A 26654-nucleotide genomic window follows, 5' to 3' on the forward strand; every position below is an offset into this window, starting at 1 on the left:
TGGAGAAGTGGTGAAAGCAGGACAGGCACCACAAGGCTGGTCAAAATGGAATGTCTCTTTTCCAGTTCTTCTCAGTCCTTAAATACCCTGTTACAATTACATCATTGTAGCATGCTGAATATGTATGAACTAGAGAACCATTATATCACCATACTAAGTATCTATGTGAACTACATAACCATCATCTCATCAATTCTACTGAGTTAAAACTTTGTTTTAAGTATACTTCTCCAGAGTTCTGACCCTCTACACTCTTCCACACATTGAGAGGCAAGTAATATGATACAAGTTATACATATTAAATAATTCAAAAATGTATTTTCATGTTAATTATGTTGAAAAAGAGGAAAAAAGTGAAAGAAAATGTTTCAATCTGCACAAATAGTTCATCAGTTCTTTCTTTGGAGGTAGATAGCACATTTTATCATGAATCCTTTGGAACTGTCTTGGATAATTCTATTATTCAGAGTAGCTAAGTCTTTCTACTTGATTATCATTACACTGCTGCTATGTGTACAAAGTTTTCTTGGTTCTGCTCCCTTCACTTTGCATCAGTCTATATAAATCTTGGGTTTTTCTAAAACCATATATTCCACCAAATTATATAGCACAACTTATTCAGCCATTCATCAATTGCTACACATTCTTTCAACTTTTAATTCTTCACCACTACAAAAAAAGCTGCTATATAATTTTGTACATATATGTTCTTTCTCCTCTTTTTTTGGATCTCTTTGCTATATAGATCTAGTAAGTGGTATTACTTCATCAAAAGGTTTATAGTTTTATAGCTTTTTGGAGAAAGTTTTAAAATTATTCTCCAGAATAGTTGGACCATTTCACAATTTCTCCAACAATGCATTAATATACCTGTTTTCCATATCCCCTTCAGAATTTATCATTTTTCTTTTCTGTAATGCTCTCCAACCTGATAGATGTGAGGTGGTACCCCAGAGTTGCTGTAATAGTTATTTAGAGCATTTTGTATGTGACTATTGATAACTTTGTTTTTTCCCCCTGAAAATTACCTGTTTATTTTGAATATTTATCAAATAAGAAATGGCTTTCTTAAATATATATATATATATATGCACATATATTTACATACATATTTGGCTCTGTTCATTATATATTTGAACAATAAAACATTTAGCAGAGAAACTTTCTGTAAAAAAAAAATCCCTCCCACTTGCCAGTTTTCTTTCTAATTTTGGCCGCATGGGTTTTGTTAGTGCAAAACCTTTTAAATTTCATATAATCAAAATTATTCATTTTCTCTGTCATCATCATTTTCTACCTTTTGTTTGATCATAAACTCTTCTTTAATCCATATTTAAAACAGATAAATTTTCCCATGCTCCCTAATTTGCTCACAGCATCATCCTTTATGTCTAAATGATATTATCTATTTTGATCTTATCTTGGTATATGTTGTGAATGCTTGTTTATATCTAATTTTTACTGGAATGACTCCCAGTTTTCTTAGCACTTTTTATTAAAAGTGGGATTAATATAATTCAATTCTTTCAGTGGAATATCTAGAATGTCCACTTCATAGTGAGTAGATGAGTATCTCACATTTAAACTACCAACAGCCAGTTTATAAGTTTTTCTGTGATTCTTAGTACTTTTAAACCTGTTTTCTGCCTCTCTGCTACTCTATAGGAGACAGTATAGAACTGAGAGGCCCTTTGCTTTTTTTAATTCCACAGTTCATTTAGAAATCAAGCTTGGTTTATTTTCATGACTTTCCTAATGGGTGAAGAGAATGATTACTCAATGCTATTTGAAAGCTTGCAGAATGCATCCTTCTTCTGCCTTTTGGCAGCAGAAGACCAAAAGGATTCCAGATTTTCTTATAGAGAGCCCTAGAAGGAAGGATTTGGGCAAGTAGGTATGACAATGTACAATTTTTTTTACTTCATTCCACAGTCAAAATTCATTCACTTGAGGGACATTTACCTGAAATAATTCTGGAACTATGTGCTCTTTCTGCTGCAAATTAGGAGTAAAAGGAGCTCTCTTTTCTCAAGATTTCATCAACTCCATGATGCTTCATACAGGTATGAAACATTGAATTCACTCCACCAAACATGGAAGTCTTATGCCAATGTTACAGACTAGAACCCCAGCTTATTTATGGGTTCTCATGAGCAAAGAATTAATTTATTATAAAGTATTCTGCCTACTAGTGATGAGTCTTTTTGTACTTAGTTAGACTTGTTAATGGAACACAGAATCTACATGAAACTGGCACTGAATTCTAAGCCTTTCCAGATTAGTAGAACCTGTGAGAACTTGTACTCAACTGGCATTATCTTTGGGAGTTTAAGTATGATGAGGTAGTAGAGTAGAATTTTGTGGAGGTATTTATAACTTATTCCTTTAATGTAAGGCCCTTTAGGACACAAGAAAGGAATTTAATAGAGCATATTTCCTTTTATTAGGCATATATTCTCAATAAGCATTTTTAAAATTCAATTTCATCACAAATTTCCTATTATATGAACCCCTCCCCCAAAATCCAAGACAACAGACTTCTTTCAGGTAGAAGAAGTGTAGGTACAAAGATAAATCATATTCTGTGCCCACAAGAGAAGTGAAATATATTCACTCAAAATAGCAAAAGAAACCTAATATTTCTTGACTTAAATCTATAAAATCTTTATTAAATTAAAAAGAAATCATTCAAGCCATTTGTAGGAATAATAAAATGTAGTGCTTCATTTTATAAGTAAAGAAAAAACCTAGAAATGTTAAATGAATTGCTAAAAGTCATATGGTATGGTGAGAGGAATAGCCTCTCCCATGGGACACCTGTCCCATGCCAATATAGGCTAGTTTTACCTTAAAAATATATTAAAATCATCTTCAAAACTTGATTGGTTGAAGGACCTAAAAGCTCAAGTTGTTAACAAACATCACATGACTACAAAATTGCCATAAGGAAGCCAGGTCTTTGATGTATATTACTTGCCTAGTAGACTACAATGGGCAACCAGACAATGGTGCTTTGCTCAGATGGATCACTTCTAAGTGCCCTCATGCATACCCTTGTGGAATATCCTTCTTCTGCTATGATTAAATAAAACTCCTTTTGCTAATTACTGAATATAACTTAGTAACATCTGACTTTTTTTTTCCAATCTCAAATATAAAATACAAGGGCCTGGCATGAATCAGACCAGACACATAGTAATAAATACCAGGGTTGGAAATTTAAACCCAATTCCACTGTTTCTAAATCTAAGGCTCTTTTAATTGTATACTACCACCTTTTGTTATTGAAAATGGTGGTATAACTTAAGAAAATGTTAACAAAACTGGTCAGTCAAAAAATATGACTTCAAATCTACAATGACTGCAATGATGAATACTTGCACTTAGTGTTTAAGGCTGTTTTCTCCATTTCCTATCCCATTCTAATCTTGAGCCTATTCCTCTAGCCATTAAGACATAGATACACATAGAATTTTATGACCCTTTAGATATGAACTTCTTCTTGGTCAACAGTTTAACTTGGTATTTTTCTTCTCAAATGATTGCATGATAATCTTTTGTATTTTTACATGAAATATTCGTTCTTTTCTGCCATTTCTTAAAAAATGGAGAACAGTGATTTGTAAGTCCCAGAAGTAAAAGAGTCTTTTCTAACACTCTTTTCATATATTTTGCCAGATTCGAAACTTGTGAATAAGGTGTTTGCTAAGAGAGGAGGGCCTGCCTGACAGAATCCTAGGTGAGAGTGAGCAATGCCTTCTCACTTACAGCTTAATTTTATTTTTATGGTTTTGAGGGAGAGAATTCTGTCCCTTATAGTTTGCATCTTTGGATTTTTAAATGTTTTTTCAGAAAGTCCCAAACAAAAATATCAGTCTTTTGCAATTTAGAATTTTAAGTATGTTGGAAAAAATTAAAGAGCAATTCCTACAGAAATCTAAGATATAACTTTTGTCTCAGAAGTAAGTATAATTTTAAAAAGTCTATTAAATTATTTATGCAATAATGGAGTTTTAGGTTTGAAAGGACACAGAGATCATTTAAACAAAGCTCATACCCATTCACAACTTCTCTCTGAGATATTATGGACTGATGGCCATCTACTACCTCTTTGGTCATTTGCAGTAATGAAGATTTGATTCCCCTCCCCCCCAAATTAGCCCATTACATTATTAGACATCACTACTTATTTGAAATTCTTCCTTTTATTAAAGGATAAGAAGGGAATTATTTTGGGAAGTTCTAAAGATTTATTTTGTTCCCTTCATTTTAACTATAACTTGGTGAGTACGTAAATATCATGCTTATCATATTTCCAGATGATATGGAACTGGGAGATATGACAGAATAGATGACAGAAATATGATCTAAAATATTCTCAAAAGTCTAGAATAGTGGACCAGATCTAATATAATGAAGTTTAATTGGGATAAACATAAAATACTAGCCTCAAAAAAGTTAACTGCACCAATAGTGGAGGCAGAGACACATGACTGAAGAAAAGTGATCTCAGATAGCAATAATAGGAGAGTAATGACCAGAACAAAGGAAATTGTTGTCCTGCTTCCTTTCCTATATTTCATAGAGGGAAAAGAAACAGATTACTGAAAGTTGAAGTTATGTAATAGGAATGAATCTTTCTCCCCCTCTATATGGCATAAGGATGGACCCTCTAGGAAACTTTTAGTGCACTGAGGAATAATAAGATAGGTCCATAGGTACTATCAGGAGAAATTTCAACTGATAATGTTCAGAAAAAGAAGAAAGAAGAACTAATCAGGGGTAGCTGGCGACTTTTTACAGTGGCATTTGTCCACCTGACTGAAAAATAGGAAAGTATGATGTCTTTCTAGGGTAGATGTCTGGGAAATAATTAAGAGCTTCCTAAGATCTGACAAATGTGGAAACCACTACCCACTTCTGGTAATTCCTGTAGGGAAGAAATATATAACCAGAATAAAGAATAAAGGTGATGTTAGACATTTTGAATCCCCAAGCAAAAAATCCAAAATGTTTAGGACACAAACTATGTAACCCAGGTAAGAAATCACTCTAGCTGTCATTGATTGGCTAATAATATGTACCAGGCCAATCCCCACTTGGTCATTGTTTGGTCCCTGATTGGTCTCAGAGTGACTATAAGTACCACTTATTTCAGTTTTGACTAAAACCCCAAAATCTTTCCCTCCCAGATTAATTTTTTTTGGCTAAGTAAAAGAGGCCATTCTTTGCTTCAATTCTTACCTATCCTTAATTACTGAACGGACCTTTCCTCAGTTAATCTGAGACTTGTTAAAGACCTGAGCTTAAAAAGGCATCTCTTACTGCATTTAGGGCCATCTCTAGTTAATCCTGATCTATAGATTTTACCATGGGATCCATGTGACTTGAGAGGAGAAAGTGAGGCAGGTGACTTTGCACAGCTCTCCCTCACTTAAATGCAGTTCATTTGCATGTCTTGGATGTCATGGTCCTCTTTGAGAATGAAGGACAAACAACAACAATAAGACTTTTCATCTCTAAGGTTCAATGACTCTATGAGTTGAAGTCTATCAAACACTAACTTCTCCCTATTTTCCTAATTTTGTGTTCTGGAACTATACAGAATATTTTATTCTACTTCCATGTGTTATGATTCAAGGTACTTGACCACAACTATTCAGATACCTCTTTTCAAGCTAAGCATCTTATATTGCTTGCTATAACTGAATACGATACTCTGAACAATGGTTTCTTTACTTCTTTTAATTTCCCTTATGTGTGTGTATGTGTGCATTATGCATGTGTGAATTGTGTGTGTGTGTGTATGTGTGTAGTTATGGCAGATTTATTCTCTATAGGAGATTTATCCTGCAGTATTTACTCTACAGTATTTCTTTATTAGGACTTTTCCCTTATTTTGTAGTTTTCCTTTCTCTTCTGTTTCCACTGATAGAAAACCATTTGACAAAGATTATATATTTACAGCACCAATAATTAATGTTTGGAAAATTTCTAGAAGTTGGGTGAATCTGCACATTTTTCTGATACTATGCCCACCATCATGGAAGTCAACAAATTTCTGTGATCATTATCTTCCCTTGTCAGCCTAAACTCATTTAAAATTTTATTTAGCATATTTCAGATTCTTTCTATTGATTTGTAATATATTTATGTTCATTCTTTTACCTCTCCTGATTTCATCTTCTAAAGTTGCATTTTTGTCTTCTTTCAAATATCACTAATAGTAGCTTAGCAATCTGCCAATTCTTTCAGGATCCAAAGATGTAGCTTCAGGTGACATGAATTTATTCAACATAATTTAGGTGTTCTCTTATTAAGTTCAGTAGCACATAGCTTAAATATAAACTCCCTATTAGCTGTTTTTGTTCAGTCCTTTCCAGTACATTGTCAACGGAAATGTAAAACAAAATAATAGTTAAATAACTCTTCCTTTGCAATAATAGTAACGAAAAGCTGACATTAATATAGTACACTAAGGTTTACAAAACTGCTTTACAAATATTATCTCATTCTATCTTCATAACAATCTGTCAATAATTAATGACATTTTATAGATGAAGAAATTGTAATAAAGAGAGTTTTAGTGACTTGCCTAAGCTTATAGAGCTAGTATGTTTCTAAGGTTGAATTTGAATTCAGGTGGTACGATGAATAAAGTCCTGGGCTTGGAGTTAAGAAGGCATGAATTCCAATCAAGCCTCAGATACTGTTGCTGTGGGCAAGTCACTTGACCCTGTTTGCCTCAATTTCCTCATCTGTAAAATGAGCTGGAGAAGGAAATGGTAAATCTTTACAGAATTTTTGCCAATAAAACTCCAAAGAGGGTCTTTCATTAATATAGCTATTTCAAAATGTCATATCTTTTTGTTTTCCTGAGCTTCCCTTGCCAGCATGTTTATTCAGAGTTCTAAAACTCCTTCTGATAATCTTATAGTACCATGCTATATGCTAATATTTTTAAACATCTTCTTGTTTCTATTAACTTTTAATATCAACTTTAAATCCAAATTGGCTATTAGTTCCCTAAGCTTCAGCATTGAAATCTTCAGACTACTCCAACTTTTTTTTTTTCTCACCAGAATTGTTTCCCTTTGAATATTTGGAATTTCATTCTTGAGAAGGTTTTGGGGTTTTGTTTGTTTGTTGGTTGGTTGGTTTGTTTAATTTCGGGGTTGTAGTTGTTTTTGGTGTCCTACCCCAGCCGAGCTTTCTCTTTTCTATCAATTTAGGCAGAATTTTAGTCCACAGTTATATGAGACAGTGGCTTGTGATTGCTAGAAAAGAGAATTTGCCTTGGGCATTGTTCACCCTATCTGCACTATTTCTTTGGCTCAGTAACTGCTCTAATAGACACTGTGAGGATAGTTATCATATGGGTCCTGGAGTAGGGATGGAAAACCTCTTACTGTGATGAACTCGGGAATGAGTGGTGGCTTTCTTTGTCAAGAATAAGTATAGGTCTAAGCCAAAGGAAGTGAATATGATTGCATTAGTCAGCAGAATCATTGTTAATATAACCTGAAAAAGTGCTGATGTATATTTTGTCAGAAGTGTTAGAGAAGACAATAATGGTGGAGATAATTTGGACAAAAATCAATAAAATCAGAAGAAATGATTTTATCATTGGAGTTTACTTTAGATTACTGGAACAGAAACAAAATCAATGAGTAGTCTAGGAAACAGTAGATTAACTCTGATCCAGAAACATGCTATAAGTTATAACAGAGTTCCTTGCTAACTCATTTGAAGCAATTCCAAGGATAAGGGTAAAGGTGGGTCATATTTAGTTCAAGAAATGGCATAATATTTTTCTGGTGCTCTTAGGGATCGGAAATATCCATCCTTAAGTCTTTTACTTGATTACTTGATTACTTTATTAAATTGGTGGAGAGAATGCTCGAATTGGTATGAGAAGATTTGATTTTGAATCCCTGTTTGTTCTACTTAATCTCTATGTAATTCTGGGGAAATTACTTTACTTCTTTCGGTTGGATAGATTGTAACATATTCCAGCAAAGAGAGTATCTACACTGATGAGGTCATGGATTCATCTAGTAGGTTGATACCATTTATGTTGTCAGATTACTCTCTGGCAACAAAGTATGGGCCAACTAGAAATTTTTGTGTTTGAGTTAATGCACACAAAAAGAATAATGCCTCTTCTGGCTTTTTTGTTAGATCATCATTTTTCAAAATCACTTAATGATGCTTATTTCCATATAACTAAATTCCAAGGATTATTTGAACATCACTTGAACATTTCAGAAGGTCTGATGTGGTTTAAAACATTGGTTGTCTGTTATAAATCTTATATTTATATAAGCTTATATAAATCTCAACAAGTTAATAATTTTGATTATATATAAAGAAAAAGAATAAATGAATTTGTCGGGAGTAGTAGTTAAATAAGAGCTCATGATATTCAGATGCAAGAAACAATAACTTTCTATTTGGGGGAAATTTTATAGTATGTTATCCTTATAAATATTATTAAATTATCCTGTCTTGTAAATATGCAGCAGAGGCTTGAGTATATATTTAACTCCTTCTTTTCACTTACCCATATCTTCAAACTTTTTTATATCATTTCAGGGAGGCAGCATACTATAGTGAACAAAGCATTTGCTCTGAAGTTAGAATGCTGTCATTCAAGTTCCTCTCCTAATGCTTAATCTCTATGTGATCTTGAACAAGTCACTGTGGACTTCTTGTTTCCCTATTTTTATCTTTCTATAATAAAGTTTTTGGACTAAATGGTTTCTGTGGAACCCTTTAGCTCTATTTCTTTGATTTTTATTTTCGGACAGTGTTCTATTAGGAGGAAAAACAAACCAGAATTTGGATACAATCCATGTTCAAAGTTATAAAATTCCCAGTAAAGGAGTAAAGAAATCCTTTCTTCAATTAATTTTCTATATTGTAAAATCTTTGTTGGTCACTTTGTTTTATTCTTCATTCTTCATTAACTGGAATAGTCTTTTCTTGATTCTTTTACTACTATCCAAAGCAGCCCATTTCCTTCAATTTTGTTCATGCTAATTGGTAGGAAGTTATTACTTAGGCTTAATGCTTATAGCTTCTACTCTTGATTCTGGCTTTGCCTTTGAAGGACAAACAGATTAAATGTAAACACCTCTTTCATGTGATTGTCTTTGAATATTTGAAGAATATGTCAGGCAATGTAGTTCCTTCATATCACCACACAACTGGCCTCCCAAAGGGCTAAAAGATATTTTGTTTGCATAAATTTATAATTGCTGACATATACAGGATTTTGTAAACTTTAAATTTACAGAGAACTTAATACATTATCTTATTTGATTATTGTGATAATTTTGTGGTATAGCTACCATTATTACCATTTTTACAGATGAGGAAACTAAGGCCCAGGGTGTTTGAGTCACTTGACCGAGTTCATATAATTCACATCAGAGGCAGGATTTGGACTAAGGTTTCTCCTGACTGGCAATAATGTTCAAACCTTCCAATATCTCCTTTATTTCACTTCTAATCTAAACCTAATAATCTTTCTTATCTTGATCTTTAGTTCATTCTATTTTCGTTTCCCAGTCTATCATCCCTTTTCTGGTCTGAATTTCCTTCTTTCCCTATCTTCATTCTATAGTTGAAAAGCTCTATTACACATGCACTCTATCCCTAAATACTTAGCAGCTCTATTGATAGAATTTACTAACCCTCAGCCCTGATTAACCTTCACCACCAAATGCTTTACTTCTGTTACTCAGGTTCCTGTCTTTTCTGCTATGCAAGAAAACACCCACATTTTTTATGAACTTCATCAAAACTTGCTGACAGAACACACCATTCATGTGCCAACATGCTATAAATGGGATCATTTTCATTTTTCTACCTACTTTCACGTACATATGGTAAGTCATTTTTTTCCTTTATTTTTTTTTTCTTTCTTGTGGAAGACTGTTAGCAACATGAGTGATTGGAAGTTCAGTTATTTTTTTTCATAGTGTAGGAATAATGCTACTGTTAATAGAATATCTGTCAAGACTACATCGTTTTGTAAGATAAAGGTTGTAAAAAATAACGAAATTGTCATTCATTTAGTAACTTGAATTGAAAGAAAATTGTTGAAAATGAAACAACTTTATGGAATACTTGCTGGAAATTTAACTATTGATAAGTTGATAAATCTTATGTTATTACTCAAGAAATATTTACCAAGAAGAAAGAACAAAATCAGGAGCTAAAATGACTTGAAAAGTTATCTAGTCCAACCACCTTATTTAAAAAAGTAAGAGAAAAGTTAAGTGACTTGCCCAAGATCAAACAGGTAGTAAGTGACAGAGCTTAATATTGGAATGTGGATCCCCTGACTCCATGATCAGCATTCCAATTTTAACTATTGTTTCCACTGAATAGAATTCAAAAGCTACAATGGTATATTTTGAGCAGTTAAGTGATGCAGTAGATGGGGTTCTGGGTCTAGAGTTAGGAAAACCTAAGTACAAATCTTGCCTTGAAGTAGCTGTGTGTCTCTAATTAAGTCACTTAATTGACTTCTACCTCAATTTCCCCATTTGTAAAACAGGGATAATAGTAGCATCTACCTCTTATAGGTAGCAGGATAAAATGAACAAATATTTGTAAAAGCATTTTGCAAACATCAAAATGCTATATGAGTGTCATTTATTATTATACTTGTTTTTGTTATAATTGTTATTATGTTGTTATTGCTGAGTACCTCAACTATAGAAGAAGATTTAAATATAGTTCTAAAATAGCTTGGAATTATTTCCAGGAATTCCCTTTTTCCTTAATATTATACAAGATTTGGAGTGACAGATCTGAGTGTGAATCTTCATTTCTATCAGTTATTAGCTGTGTGACCCTAGAAAAATCACTCGACCTCTCTAAATTTCAGTTTGCTCAGTAAAATGAAAATTAAAAATCCTTCCACTACCAATGACAAAGAGTTGCCTTGAGAATAACTTTATGTTTATAAACCTTAAAATGCCATATAAATGCGAATTATACATTGCAAGTTCAGCAGGAATCAGGGATGTTACATGGTAGCTAAGAAAGCTGATGCAATTTTAGACTTTAAATTCCTGAACTAGGAAATTCATAAACCTGCTATACTCTGTCTTGGTCAGACAACATCAATTTAATTAAATTCAATTTTATTCAACAAATATTTGTTATTTAAATTATAGAGAGCTATCACTTAGCTATGGACTTATCTCAGAATAGTTTTTATGGGAACAAATTATGGTATAGTACTTGAATTCATTTCCATAGTTTTCAATAAAGGGTTAGAATTTTACAAACATATCTTGATGTGCAGGGAGGACATAAGCCATTAGATCATTAGAAAGTCATTCTATATTGCAGAATGGATGAATAAGCTATGGTATATGAATATTATGGAATATTATTGTTCTATAAGAAATGATTGGTAGGATGATATCAGAGAGAGCTTAAGAGACTTACATGAACTAATACTAAGTCATTTTTCCCCCTTTTTGATCTGATTTTTTTTGTGTGACATGAGAATTGTGGAAATTTCCTTGATTGTTACAAGAAAGTATTATTAGCAGAAGAAACAAAGCAGGTACTACTGGTTGGTTTGTTCGCATTCAGTGAGTTGCCATTAGTATTATGATAATAGCTGAGTTACTCAGTGGCTTTCTGAGCATATTTGTATAATTTATGTAGTAAGGAATGTAAGAGAATAGAATTTTGGACCTAGAGAAAGGAAGATATGAATTCGAATTGGTTCTCAGATACTTTTTAGCTGTGTGACATTGGACAAATCACTTAATTTCTATTTTTCTTCATTTTCTCATCTATTAAAAAATGAGGATAGTAATGGCAATTACTTTCCAGGGTTGTTGAAAGGATGAAAAGAGTTATTAATGAATATAAATTACTTATCACAGTGCCTGATGCATAATATGGGTTTAATAAATGCTTTTTCTTTTCCTTCCTTTTGATGTGTATGTGTTACCTGCTACTCTTGTGATTTCTCTTCTTGTGAGCAGATGTTGGTGATTCAGGGAGACTGAGAGGCAGTTGCTGTTCTTTGACCTTCCCACTGAGAGGCCATTACGTTATCTGACCTCTCTCCTCCTCCTTCTGCCTCCAATTTATTTTCCCAGCCCACAAGAAACACTTGTGTCAGTAAAGGTTGCTTTGCAACTCCTTCAGATATTCACAGTTGTGGATGCTCTTGAAGACTTGATCTGCCTCTTCCAGTACACTTAGGCATGGTCCTTAACAATTTCCTGTTTTATGTTTTAAATGCGATTATTTTCCCCCCACAGTATGGTCAGTAAGTTTCTGCCTGCTAGGGAGTGCAAATAGCACTAAAGCAGGTGTTGAATCTTGTGAAAGGTCATGGAGGCAAACTTTTAAAAGAAGAAAAGGATTATAGTCAGAACAGGCATTTAAGTCTCTGATCAGTCTCCTGACTCAGCCCTGTAATGTATTGGCCCATTTAATTACCCTGCTTACAGGGTTTCTTCTTCCTTTCCTTCCCCATGGGTTACCAAATGAACTGTGGGAGTATCCTACACATGAAAAGCTTTCAAACCCTGATGGTTCTTCTTGTCACTGTTTGGGTGTCATTTTTTTTTTTTTTGTTAGCACAGCAGTCTAATTTTTTTTTAAATGTGTTTCCCAGAAATGCTTAGTAGTCAATATAAAACTTTTTAAAAATGACATTAAATCTTTCCTTTATTTAAACAGCAAATATGTAACTAACACATATGTTTCTAAATTCCTTATGAAGAACTTTTTAAGCTTCCAAATGCCTACCAGGTAAACTAGTTACCTGTAGTGTTGGAAATATCAGTTTTTGCTACAAAAGAGGCACCCACAGCAGTCCTTCATCAAGGACACATTGTAATAGAGTAGGTGAATCTCCCAGAACAACCAGAACAAAGCCTTGCTCCTCACCCAGTGCTTATGCCTAGAATTTTATTAAAAGCCATTAAGCAAGTAGTACAATTATCTGGGATAAGAATTAATAAAATATATACCTTTTATACCTATGCACAAATTAATGTATGCTATGAAACCATCCCAGAGTGGCAAATTTTATTGGCCAAAGCTCCAAATTTTACAGACGGGTCTCCCTTAAAGATAACCTGACTATTACATAATTGGCAATGGATTTTTGAAGAAAAGATTTCTAAGGACCTTAAGATCCTCTAAGGATCTTAAAGAACCAATCATCTTTACAAATGCATCCAAACATAACATTTGTGCTGTATACTCTCATGATTTAACTATAGAGTAGTCAGAACTCCTTTTCAGTCCACTGAACAGAATGAATTGTATGCAATCATGCTAGCTCTTACTTATATAATATCTGATTTGGCCTATTCAGTCGGTGTGGTACAAAGAATTGCCACAGCCCAAATAAAATTTGTAGCTTCTAATATATACCAGCTCTTTAAGGAACTTCAAGAGCAAGTGAGAAACCATCCAGGTAAGTGTTATATCTTGCATGTCCACTCTCACAGTGGACTTCCAGGTCCTATTTTTTACGGAAATTCAAAGGCAGATCACCTTCTAACCAAATTAGCCAATACTCCTTTATTTCAGGCAGCCCAAGAATCTCATTCTAAACATCATCAAGGTGCTCGAGCTTTACCTTTGCAGTTTGGGATAACAAAAGAGGAAACTAGGAGCATAGTAAAAGCCTGTACAGCTTGACTTCTTTTCTACACTCCTATGCTCCCTCCAGGGAAGAACCCTCATGGTTTGAGACCCAGTGAAATTTGGCAAATAGATGTAACCCATTATAAATCTTTTGGTTGTCTGTCTTTTATTCATGTTGTAGTAGACACCTTTTTTCTCTCTTTCTCTCTTTATTATTATTATTATAGCCTTTTATTTACAAGATATAAGCATGGGTAATTTTTCAGCATTGATCCTTGAAAAACCTTCTGTTCCAACTTTTCCCCTCCTTCCCCACACCCCTTCCCCCAGATGGCAGGTAGACCAATACATGTTAAATATGTTAAAGTATATGTTAAATATAATATATGTATACATATCCATAAAATTATTTTCCTGTACAAGAAAAAATGGACTTAGAAATAAGATAAAAATAACCTGAGAAGGAAATAAAAAATGCGAGTGGACAAAAACAGGGAGTAGAAATGCTATGTTGTAGTTCACACTCATTTCCCATAGTTCTTTCATGGGTTTAGCTGGTTCTGTTCATTATTGAACATATGTAACTGATTTGGTTCATCTCATTGTTGAAGAGAGCCATGTCCATCAGAATTGATCATCATATGGTATTGTTGTTGAAGTATATAATGATCTCCTGGCCCTGCTCATTTCACTCATCATCAGTTTATATAAGTCTCTCCAGGCCTTTCTGAAATCATCCTGCTGGTCATTTCTTACAGAACAATAATATTCCATAGTATTCATATACCACAACTTAGTCAGCCATTCTCTAATTGATGGGCATCCATTCAATTTCCATTTTCAAGCCACTACAAAAAGGGCTGCCACAAACATTTTTGCACATGCAGGTAGGTCCCTTTCCCTTCTTTAAGATCTCTTTAGGATATAAGTCCAGTAGTAATACTGCTAGCTCAAAAGGTATGTACAGTTTGATAACTTTTTGAGCATAGTTCCAAATAGCTCTCCAGAATGGTTGGATGCATTTAGAATTCCACCAACAATATATCAGTGTCCCAGTTTTCTCACATCCCTTCCAATATTCAGCACTACCATTTCCTGTCATCCTAGCCAATCTGAGAGGTGTGTAGTGGTATCTCTGAGTTGTCTTAATTTACATTTCTCTGATTAATAATGATTTGGAGCATCTTTTCATATGGTTAGAAATAGTTTCAATTTCTTCATCTGAAAATTGTCTGTTCATATCCTTTGACCATTGGTCAATTGGAGAATGGCTTGATTTTTTATAAATTAGAGTCAATTTTTCTATATATTTTGGAAATGAGGCCTTTATTAGAACCTCTGAATGTAAAAAATGTTTCCCAGTTTATTGCTTCCCTTCTAATCTTGTCTGTATTAGTTTTGTTTTACAAAACCTTTTTAACTTAATATAATCAAAATTATCTGTTTTGTGTTCAATAATGAGCTCCAGTTCTTCTTTGGTCACAAATTCCTTCTTCCTCCACAGATCTGAGAGGTAAACAATCCTATGTTCTTCAAATTTGTTTATAGTATCATTCTTTATGTCTAGATCATGAATCCATTTTGACCTTATCTTGGTATACAGTGATAGGTATGGGTCAATGTCTAGTTTCTGCTATACTAGTTTCCAATTTTCCCAGTAGTTTTTGTCAAATAGTGAGTCCTTATTTCAACAGCTGGGGTTCTTGGATTTTTGAAACATTAGATTACTATCATCATTGACAATTTTGTCTTGTGAGCTTAACCTATTCCACTGATTGACTACTCTATTTTTTAGTGAATACCAAATAGTTTTGATGACCACTGCTTTATAATATAGTTTTAGATCTGGCACAGCTAGACCACCTTCAGTGGTATTTTTTTCATTAATTCCCTTGAAATTCTTGAACGTTTGTTCTTCCAGATGAACTTTGTAATTATTTTTTGTAGATCTGTAATATAATTTCTTGGGAGTTTTATTGGTACCACACTAAATAAGTAGATACATTTAGGTAGTATTGTCATTTTTATTATGTTTGCTCAGCCTATCCAAGAGCATTTGATATTTTTAGATCTGACTTCATTTGTGTAGAAAATATTTTGTCGTTATATTCATATACTTCCTTGTGATGACCACGTTAGCACCCTGGATACCTTAAAATCAGCTGGAGTCAGGATAAGCAAAAGTCCTTAGTTTTTATTCTTGGTCTTTAGAGGTAGGATTGAATTGGATGGAAGCAGAATCTCCATGACTTTCCTTCTTTGTCTCCCACCCAGAAGTGACTCTGGCTAGTCTTACTCTACCCCCTAGAAATATTGGATGCTTTAGATCACTATTGCTTTATTATATAGCTTGAGATGTGGAAGTGTTACTTCCCCTTTATTCCTCCCTGTTTTCTAAATGTATTTGAGCATTCTGCAGAATTTTTTTTTTTAGTTTCATGTAATCCAAGTCAAGTGTTTTACTTTTGTAATTGACCATATCTTTTGCGTGGTTAAGGCTACTTCTCTGGGCAGCTCAATAGCTTGATAAACTATTTGATCCATGGATCAAAATCTCAACTTGAAGAGTTCTGAAGACTTGATGTGTTTTGAAGACACATCGATTCTGAACAGGACAAACCACAAGGAATATTGAAGGGGGACTGCCTTTGGATAGTAATAAAGGCTGAAGCTCATCAAATTACTTCTTACTTACTTGTCACTCACCAACTCTACCCCCTAATACATGACAGGACATTTATCTGTACCAATAAGGAGAGGATCCTATAGCAGTGGATTTTGGGATAGAGATGATACTAGAAAGGTAATGTTAAAACATATTGTGGATGGTTTGGAATGCTAAAAACAAGAGTAAAAATTTGTGAAAGAACAATCTGGAACTTTATACAAAAGTCTATAAAATTGTGTATCCCCTTTAACTTAGAAATACTACAACTAAGTCTATATCCCAAATATATTTTTCAGAAGGAAAAGTCCTATATGGACCTCTTTTTATGGTGGAAAGAAATTTGTATGATGGCCATCTATGATAGACTTAACTCTTTTTCACAATTCAGTAATCCAAGGCAATTAAAAAAAAAAAACTTTTGGATGTAAAATTTCATCAGCATCCAGAGAAAGAACTTTAGAGACTGGACACAGATAACAGCATTTTTCTTTTCTTTTCTTTTTTTATTCTTTCTTATGGATTTTCCCTTTAGTTCTGATTGTTCTTTCTCAACTTGAGTCTTATGGAAACATGTTAAAATTGAATGTACACATACAACCTAAATATTAAATAATTTTAAAGAGAGAAAGAAAGAAAAAGAGGTGCCCCATTCCCCTATTTATTTCATCAAAAGAACAAAGAAATAGGGACTGATTGTCCAGTACACGGCCAGTTTGGGTTAAGACATATGGATTTCTTGGAGGGACAATTGTGAGGAAATTCCTTCCACCAAACTTTGAATTTGATTGGGTTTCTGGGAAGCATACTTTAAGTCCTTAGTTAAGAGTCCCATGCAATAGATAGAAAAGTTCCTACTTTTGGACCATACAGATTGGGTTTAAACAATGCAATGAAGATTTTCCACATTTCCCATAATTGAATAAAATTTCTCACCAGACAGTTGGATTAACCCATAATTAAATGTAAAGGGAACTGAGCTAACTCTAGAATTTAGTCATGAGATAGATTCAGTGGAATTCACTCAATTCTCTTGATTGATTGCAGAAGTGATTGGCTGATTTCTAGTCCTATGAAAAGATGCTCTAAATCACTATTAATCAGAGAAATGCAAATTAAGACAACTCTGAGGGTACTACTACCCACCTCTCAGATTGGCTAGAATGACAGGGAAAGATAATGATAAATGTTGGAGGGGATGTGGAAAAACTGGGACACTAATATATTGTTGATGGAGTTGTGAACTGATCCTGAAGTGCCCATGCATGAGAAAATACAGGACAGTCAAAATAATGAAAGTTTTTAAGAGTGTTTATTACTGGTCAAGACTGATTCCCCAACATCAGGACAGGAGAGGTCAGTGAATGAGTGGTCTCAGAGCCATATATTTATAGAAAAAAGAGAGATATCAAAATGTTTCTTGATACATTTGTCATAATAAAAGGAATTTCTATTCTAGACAGTAGGCAAAGGTTTTCACACTAAGGGTGTCATTTCCAAACAGCAATAAGACAGTATTTCTTTATGTTTATCAAGTTGTCAAGGTCTTAGGTTTTTTTAGGGCAGCACATCTGGGGGTGTAAAAATACCATCTACATAAGGGCATGGAGAGCCAGTAACAAACTTCTAAGTACAAAGATTCAAGATTATGTTTCTCATGGTCCCATCTGGGGTACTTTTCCACTTCACTCCCCGCTTTTCTTGAGATCGTTTAGAGACTGGATTCATCAGAGGCCAGGGGAGAGTAAGTGACTCTGGCAACAAACAACTTAACAGCTTGGATCCTTTTCCTGATATCAGGCTTAAACTGTGATGACAGCGTTTAGCACCCAGGGTATTTTAAAAATTAGCCGGAGTCAGGATAAGTGAAAGTCCTTCATCTTTATTCTTTATGGAGGTGAATGGGAATGGCAATACGAAGTGAGAGCAATGGCGACATGAATCCGGCAAGAGTGACTCTGGCTTTCTCACTCCACCCACCAACTCCTCCACCGAATCTCCCATATAACACATCAAACTTGCACAGAGAGTGGGCAGGGCCATTCTTATTCCAAGCATATATCAATAGAGTATTGTCCAATTGGTAATTAGTCATAAGTGCTTGGATTGGACCTCAGTGTATCTGCTCAGCTGCAGCCCATTACATCTCCTGCTTTCTTTTGTTTTAGAACACAGGTGGTTCCCTGTGTATCCCTGACCTCTCAGGGAGGTAAGAGCCCTCAAGGGGAGGTGATCACACCCTCCCTGACATCTCAGGAAGAGAGATGAGAGGCACCAAAGGGCAGTGGGGATTGCTAATGGGTTTCTGGGCTGAAGGGTCTTATTAGAAACAGGTATGCACAAGCCCATCAGCATGGGAGGTATTACACAAGCACATAGCAATAATGCACAGGCTATTAGTGATGACTCTCCCCACAGTCAGTGCAGGCTCAATGTGGTGTAACAAACATGAATTGTACATGCAAATAGTGATATAACAAACAATATGAATCAACATGGTATTGTAAAAGATTTCCAGAAGTCCCAGAAGGAAGATATGTAAACAACAGTCACACATACGCCTTCTTCAGCAACCAAGAGATAGTCCAAAACCAATCTATTGTCCATTGCTTCACGTGTCAGGGAATCCAATGATCCCCACAAGTTTTTGAAGTCCTGCAAAAGTCTTTTTATGTGTTAGGGAATCCAGTGATTCCTGCAGATTTTGAAGTCCTGCAACAGTCTTATCATTTCTCAGAGAATCCAATGATTCCTGAGGGTTTTCAAGTCCTACAACAGTCTCATGTATCAGAGAATCCAATGATTCCTGAGGGTTTTGAAGTCCAACAATTTTTGATGTCCATGAGTCCAACACCATAACTGCCATGCTCTTTCAGTTGTGGGCACAGTCAGCAACCGAACCACTGATGTTTTTTGGGTCTTCTCCTTCGTTTCAAGGATCTGCTCCATCTTTCTCTGATGGACAAGGTTCATTGCCACCCATTTGATTTCTTCTCCACCTGTGGAGATGCAAGCAAACCCTCTCTCTCAAGCAGTTACCTATTTGGTCCCTTCCATTCACCACTTTCTGGATCTCTCCACATCACCTGGCAATTATCTAAAGATAGTGGAGCTGCTCACACTGGACACTGCCCTTCTGGTGGGTTATAAAACTTGTCTGTCGGAACCAGTGCATCTTTGTCAAATATCAAGAAGTTAATAGTATAAAGGGCTAGATTTAGAAGTTCTCTAGGGTTACCTGTTGCTTCCCCTGTCTTTTGTTTTTGGAGGAGCATTTTAATGTCTCTGTTTCTCCTCTCTACTATTGCCTGTCCTTAAGGATTAAAAGGTATGCTAGTAGTGTGTAAAATCTTATACTGTGCACAAAAATGTTTAGAAGTATATGTAGGTTCATTGTCTGTTTTTATTGCTTGTGGCACACCCATAATTGCAAATGCTTATATAAAGAATTCAGTGATCACTCGGGCTGTCTATTTTGCTGCTGGTATTGTAAAAGTGAATCCTGAAAAGGTGTCTACTACAACATGGATAAAAGACAGACGACCAAAAGATTTATAATGGGTCACATCCATTTGTCAAATTTCATGGGATCTTAAACCATGAGGGTTCTTCCCTGGAGGCAGTGTAGTGCCTTCCCATGGAAAGGAAGGCAAGCTGTATAGGCTTTTACTATGCTCCTAGCTTCCTCTCTTGTTATTCCAAATTGTAAACCTAAAGCTCAAGCAGCTTGATGATATTTAAAATGAGATTCTTGGGCTTCTTGAAATAAAGGAGTATTAACCAACATAGTTAGAAGACTATCTGCCTTTAAATTACCATCAAAAATAGGACCTGGAATTCCACTATAAGAGTGGACATGCAAGTTGAAGTTCCTTAAAGAGCTGATATATATTAGAAGCTACAAATTTTATTTGGGCTGTGGAAAATTTTTTACCACACCTACTGAATAGGTCAAATCAGATATTATATTTATATCTCCTTGATAATAAGTAAGAGCACACAATTCATTTTGCTGAGTGGACTGAAAAGGAGTTCTGGCTACTCTCTCTATAGTTAAGTCACGAGAATATACAGTGCAAATATTATGTTTGGATGCATCTGTAAAGATAATTGGTCCTTTAAGAGGAACTTTAGAAACCTTTTCTTCAAGAATCCATTGCCAATTATGTAATAGTCTGGTTCTTTTTAATGGAGACCTGTGTGTAAAATTTGGAGTTGTGGCTAATAAAATTGGCCACTCTGGGATGGTTTCACAGCCACATTAATTTGTGCATTAGTATAAAAGGTGTATATCTTGTCAGATCCTATCCCAGATAATTGTACTGCTCACTTAATGGCCTTTAATAAAATTCTAGGCACAAGCATTGGATAAGGCGTAAGGCTTTGTTCTGGTTGTGCTGGGAGGTTCACCCACTCTTATAACACTGTCTCCTTGATGAAGAACTGCTGTGGGTGCCTCTTGTGTAGCAAAAACTGATATTTCCAAAGGTTTTTGAGTGACTCTTTCAACCACATTGGATAAAGCGAGTTCAACTTCTCTCAAAGCCTCTTGGGCTTCCTTTGTAAGCTGATATGGTGAATTTAAAGTACTGTCTCCCCTTAAAATATCATATAAAGGTTGCAATTGATAGGTAGTCAAGCCTAACACTGGACGCATCCATTGGATATCTCCTATCAATTTCTGAAAGTCATCTAAGGTGTTTAGCTTCTCTGTTTTTAAGGAAAGTTTTTGTACTGTAAGCAGTTTAGGGTATATTTCATATCCTAAATAATGAAAAGGAGCATGTCTTTGAATTTTTTCTGGAGCTATGTGCAATTTATAGTTCCTTAGTGTTTCTGTGGTCTTTTGTAGACATGTACCTAACATTGTTCCTCAGGTGCACATCCCAATATATCATCCATGTAATGTAATAACATTACTTTTGGAAATGCTTTTCTTATTGGATTAAGAACAGCAGCAACATACATTTGACACATAGGAGGGCTGTTTTTCATCCCCTATGGCAAAACTGTCCATTCATGTATTTTATAAGGCTCAGCAAAGTTAACGCTGGGCACTGAAAAGGCAAATCTTTTCATATCCTCCTTATCTAGAGGGATAGAATAGAAACAATCCTTAATTCTATGACCCAAAGAGGCCATTCTCTAGACAATTGAATAGGAGATGGAAGTCTAGGCTGAAAAGTTCCCATACTTTCCATCTGTTCATTTACCTTTCTTAAATTAGTCAACATCCTTCATTTTCCAGATTTCTTTCTTACAACAAATACTGGGGAATTCCAAGGACTTAGAGAAGGTTGTAAGTGTCCTTGGTCAAGTTGCTCCTGTATTATATCAAATAAGGCCTGAATTTTATCACTACCCAAGGGCCCCTGTTGTATCCACCCTGGTGTATCAGTTTTCCATTGGATAGGAACAGGTGAAAGTGTTGGCAGGCCTTCAACAGCAGCCCTACCTAAAAAACCGAAGTACTCATTTTTAATCTTAATTGTTGTAAAATAAGGAGTAAAAACTCCTGTTTCGCCTTTAAAAGTCCATCTCAAAGGGGTAGCACTAACTTCAGCTGCTATTGATCCTCCTACACCAGACATATAGCTCTCTGCCTTAATCTTTGGCCAGTGACTGGGCCAGTTGGTACCTCTAATTATTTTACAATCTGCACTAGGTCTACCAATCCTTCTAATGGTATGCCATTTATATAGATAGTGAGCATAGTTCAGTCAGCTGTCATAGCTGCTGTCTAGTATATTTCTGGATTTTGTTGCTTGGAGCCAGAATCTGGGTGACTATCACCAGATTGCTTATTAGGTGTCTGTATTAGTAAACCTGATGCTACTACTTCTCCTGGGTGATAACTCACTCATTGTCTACTTATATTAGTGACTGGGATATTATCTACACATTCCCCAGTTTCCCACATCAGTGTATGGATGGACACTGTTTTGTAAGTACTCTCAGGAGGCGAAATGATCAAGCCTATTGTGCCTTGAGGCAAGGGATCCATAGGCTGGAGAGGAACAGCTTTTACCTCTCCAGGGTTTATCTCAGTTATCCCAGCTGCATCCCAGCTCTATTCACCCCAATTGTAATCCCTTTGTCCCATCAGGTTGCTTCCTGGCTGATTGGTCATGTCTGGGTACTGGATTTCTAGGCACTCTCTGGGTGTAGTATCGGCTGCCATTATATCCCCAAGTATTTTTTGTCTTGCCCCCTGGGGCTGGGCCCCTCATCCCATTTCCCTGAATCAGTCTGCATTCTGATGCCCAATGGAAGCCTCTGTCGCATTTTGGACTTATTCTCCCACCCTGTTTTCTCATTCTGTCTTTATGCCAACATTAAGCTTTCAGATGCCCTACTTTACCACAATGAAAGCATTGACACTGTCTCTCTGGAGGTCCCTTGCCAAAAGGGGCCCTGGCTATAAAAGGTATTTGTGCCCACTGTGGCACAGCATCTTATGATCTCCTCTAAAGGAGCATCCTTGCGTAGTCCTAGTATAATTCTTCTACAAACCTCATTAGCACTTTCTTTAGCAAGTTGTCTTATCATAATTTCTGTTGCTGCATTTTCACCATTAGTTTGTAAGACAGCAGTCTGCAGACGTCCCACAAAATCAGCAAAGGATTCATTTGACCCTTGTGTTATTTTTGTGAAGTCTTCACCCTTGTCATTTTTATTGGGGAGAGATGCCCATACTTTGATACCAGCAGCAGCAATTTGCTCATATGCTGCTATGGGGTAATTAATCTGTACTGAAATGTGAAAGTATGTGTTTTTATCTGTCATAGAATCCTTATGTTTTTATAAAAATACAGCTTAGATGCTGTCTTCAAAATAAATCTTTTTCATGCTTCTCCAAGCTTTTAGTATTATCTCTGTCATGAAATTATTGGTATTACCTGAACACATGCTATATTATATTGATTAACTTATGCACATGATGCGTAAACCCAATAGAAGGCAAGATCTTTGAGGGCAGAGACTCATTTTTGTTTTTGGATCTCTATTCCTTAGTACAATGTCATCCACATAGTCAATGAATCAGTGCTTGTAGAATGAATTGAATCTCTATTGCTATGTCAATGAGAGGCCAACACTACAGCTGCTAATGGTATTAATAGAGGTAATAGGAAGACATTCTCTTTCCTTAGTATTACATCTATATGTCTCAGCTCTTGGAAGTAATAGAGGTTTTATTACATGCTGATTCCAAAGATGACAAATATATTTTGCAATGCAGCATAAGAAAGCAAAATAGATCTATCATCTATGAATGGCAAAGACAGTCAGTTAAGGAGATGATAATCTCTGTCCCTGAAAAGGGATAGAACTCAGACCCTTGAAACTTTCTGAAATATATAACTAAAGAAGTAAGAGTAGGTTCTAGAGCAGTGGCAATTATATGACAACCAGTAACCTCCATTATCCTTAATGATTTTATTTTTGAATGCCTGGAGCCTTGGTAGTGATGGGTGAGGTCTCTGTAAGTGCTAACTTTGAAGATGGAAAAGGTAAACTGTCCATGGTATGACACAAAATAAAGTAAACATGGGTTTACATATGTGAATGTTACATATGTTTCAGGTATAATTAGAATGACACTTTTTTTTTTGATTGGGAGAAGAAAAGTATCAGGGATTGTCCTTATATTTTCTTCTGTCAGATAGAAACAAAAGTCCAAAATATGTCAAAATATTCATAGCGCTTAATAGCAGGCAGCAAAGAACTAGGACAAAGTGGATGATCATCATTTGGAAATAGTTGAAAGAATTACATTATTTGAATGAAATTAATTATTATCCAGTCAGAAATGAGAAATTCAGAGAAACATACAAAATTTTGTAATGAGTAATGCAGAGTGAAAGCAAAAGAACATATACACAATGCCTACCATAATGTAAATGAAAAAAAAAACATTAAAAGGAGATGAGTGCTAAGAGAAAAATCAATAGTTATCATGGAGAACAGATAATATATCATATCCTCCTATCAATAAAGAGGAGAGGGACTGTCAGAGTAAAATGTTATATACGTTTGTCAGATTTGATAATTGCTTAATTTTTGAGTATGTTGCTAATAAAGGAGAGAGTTCTACTTCTAGGTGGGCAGGTGGTTGTATTTTTACAAAGGGCTGTGATTTAAAAACAAAAGCAAAAATAAAACACATTGAAAAGAAAAACATTGCTATATATTATCACAAAATGAGAACAAAACTATGATTAATTTTGATAGTAAATAAATTATGCATTGTGGTCTCCTACTCTGGGAAATAGTATCTAGTTAAATATTAAAATTTTGTTAGTATTTCATCATCTTTCAAATATACTAATTGCTTGTTTATATCTTTATCTTCATTTTCCTTCCTTTTAACGACCACCTCCATCATTGTAGTATTGCTTTCAGATGGCTGATAATGCTTCCTCAAAATAAATACGATGAGTAAAGCTGGGACATAGCTCACCCCTCTTAAGATGGTTGACAATCCAAGATACATAGCTCTGTGAAGAAATGTAAACCCCATAAGATCTTATATTATTAAGTAATACACTAAACATTCACTGCTTTCAAATGCTGAATTACCTATGCATGAGCAATTTTGCTAATGTCTCACTATTACATAGCAGTTAGAGCTGAAAGGGATCTTAGAGATCAACTTATTCAATACTCTCATTTTACAAATATAGAATCTAAAGTCCAGATATGTAGAATGACCTGACCAAAGTTACACTTTTAGTAAGCTGCAAAACCAAGATTTTAACCCATTTAACTTCAATATTTCTGTTAATTTCTTTTGTATATAAGGGACCTTTCTGAGAATGACAAAGATAAATAAGACATGATACCTGCCCTAAGGAAAATTACAATCTAATAATTGTATATGATAACTATTATATATGATATATGTAGACACACATGTTAATATATCTATATATAATATATACAGATATAAATGTGTTTATGACATGTATTGATACATGCATATATATTCTACACACATATGTTTACACACAATTATACACACACACACATTTACATGTAAGTTTTTTGTGGTTAATTAAAAATTCTTCTTTGATTCGTCTAGGAAATACTAAATACATTTGGAGAGAACACAAAAAGGGTGCAATGGAAAGGTCATTGGATTTTGAGTCAGAGAGCTGAAGCTAATTCCTGAGTTCACTATTTAAATCACTTAACCTCTCTGTGATTTGAGGAAGGTGGACTGAGCAACTTCTTAGGTTCCTAGCACTGTTAAAGATCTAGTATTCTATGACTATTTGTTTTTTAAGTAATCAATCTATAGCATCCCAAAATAAGATGGGGAACTGAAAATAGGCCTTTGTTTGTGGCATAGAGATATCCAAACCAGGGAGAAATTAGTATGTCATAAATCTCAAGATCAACAAGCAAATTAGTCAGTATCATGAAACATGATAATTATTGATAACTGGAATTCTATGAAAATGATGTGTTATTGCTGGTCTTCACACAAAGATTGGCCTTCTCTTTGTTGGGATATTGTCAAAAAGAACATTGCTCAAGTGTGGATTGGACTAGGTGCCCTTCTTTAGGTCATTGAGAAGCTGTTAGATGGCACAGTGAATAGACCAGAGTTCAAATATTGTTTAGGACATGTAATAATTATGTGACATTGAACAAGAAACATAACCTTTCTCAGCTTCAGTTTACTCATTTATAAAATGGGGAATAATAATAGCATCTGTACCCCAGGGTTGTTGTAAAGATCACATCTTATTTCTTACCTGACCACACTATTCTGGGACTTCTTTATTATGACTGGGTATCAGATACTTCCCCCTTAACCTCCTAATCGTTCTGCTTTTGGACAATTTTCACATTTTCTTTGTGTTCTATCTTCCTCTATTAGATTATAAATTCCTTAATAGCTGGAATTGACTTTTTTTTTTTTTTAGTATTTATATCCCCTCGCACTTAGCACATAATAGGCACTTAATAAATGTTTATTGGAGGTCTGACAAATGAGATTATATCTCTATCTATCTATCTATCTGTCTGTCTGTCTTTCTTTCTTTGGAAAACTTGAAGTATTATATAAATGCTAATTGTTATTTAAACTCTAGTTATATGATCCTATGAATGTTATGAATATACAATATTTTACATATTCTCATTGGTCATGATTTGTGATCTGAGTTTATCTATTTTATAAGGTAATGTAAGTAAAGCTCTTTTCAAACTTTAAAGAACTATGTAAATGCCAGATTATTATTACCATTTTGAAAACAGAGAAAGTGATATTATGAAAACATCCATGGGAAATAATTCATTTAAAGCAATTGAAAAATTAATGCCATGGAAAATTACC

The 26654-nt window shown here is 34.7% G+C and overlaps 1 protein-coding gene across 3 annotated transcripts in view; it reads right to left on the reverse strand.

Annotated features, from left to right (window-relative positions):
- Nucleotides 1-18165: 18165 nt before the first annotated feature.
- Nucleotides 18166-26654, reverse strand: part of SLCO1A2 (solute carrier organic anion transporter family member 1A2) — a 59900-nt gene continuing 51411 nt past the window's right edge. The window contains exons 15-16 of one of the 3 annotated variants that reach the window (XM_052000597.1): nt 24771-24807; nt 18166-19308 (exon numbers count right to left, since the gene is read on the reverse strand). In XM_052000597.1, the coding sequence (XP_051856557.1) occupies nt 19279-19308; nt 24771-24807 (67 nt within the window). In that variant the 3' untranslated portion in view covers nt 18166-19278. Of the gene's footprint in view, nt 19309-23731; nt 24808-26654 lie in introns of those variants that run through there. The other 2 variants (XM_052000598.1, XM_052000596.1) reach the window with 2 other exon arrangements.

This window comes from Antechinus flavipes, chromosome 5, assembly GCF_016432865.1.
Source record: "Antechinus flavipes isolate AdamAnt ecotype Samford, QLD, Australia chromosome 5, AdamAnt_v2, whole genome shotgun sequence".
Taxonomy (NCBI): Eukaryota; Metazoa; Chordata; class Mammalia; order Dasyuromorphia; family Dasyuridae; genus Antechinus; species Antechinus flavipes.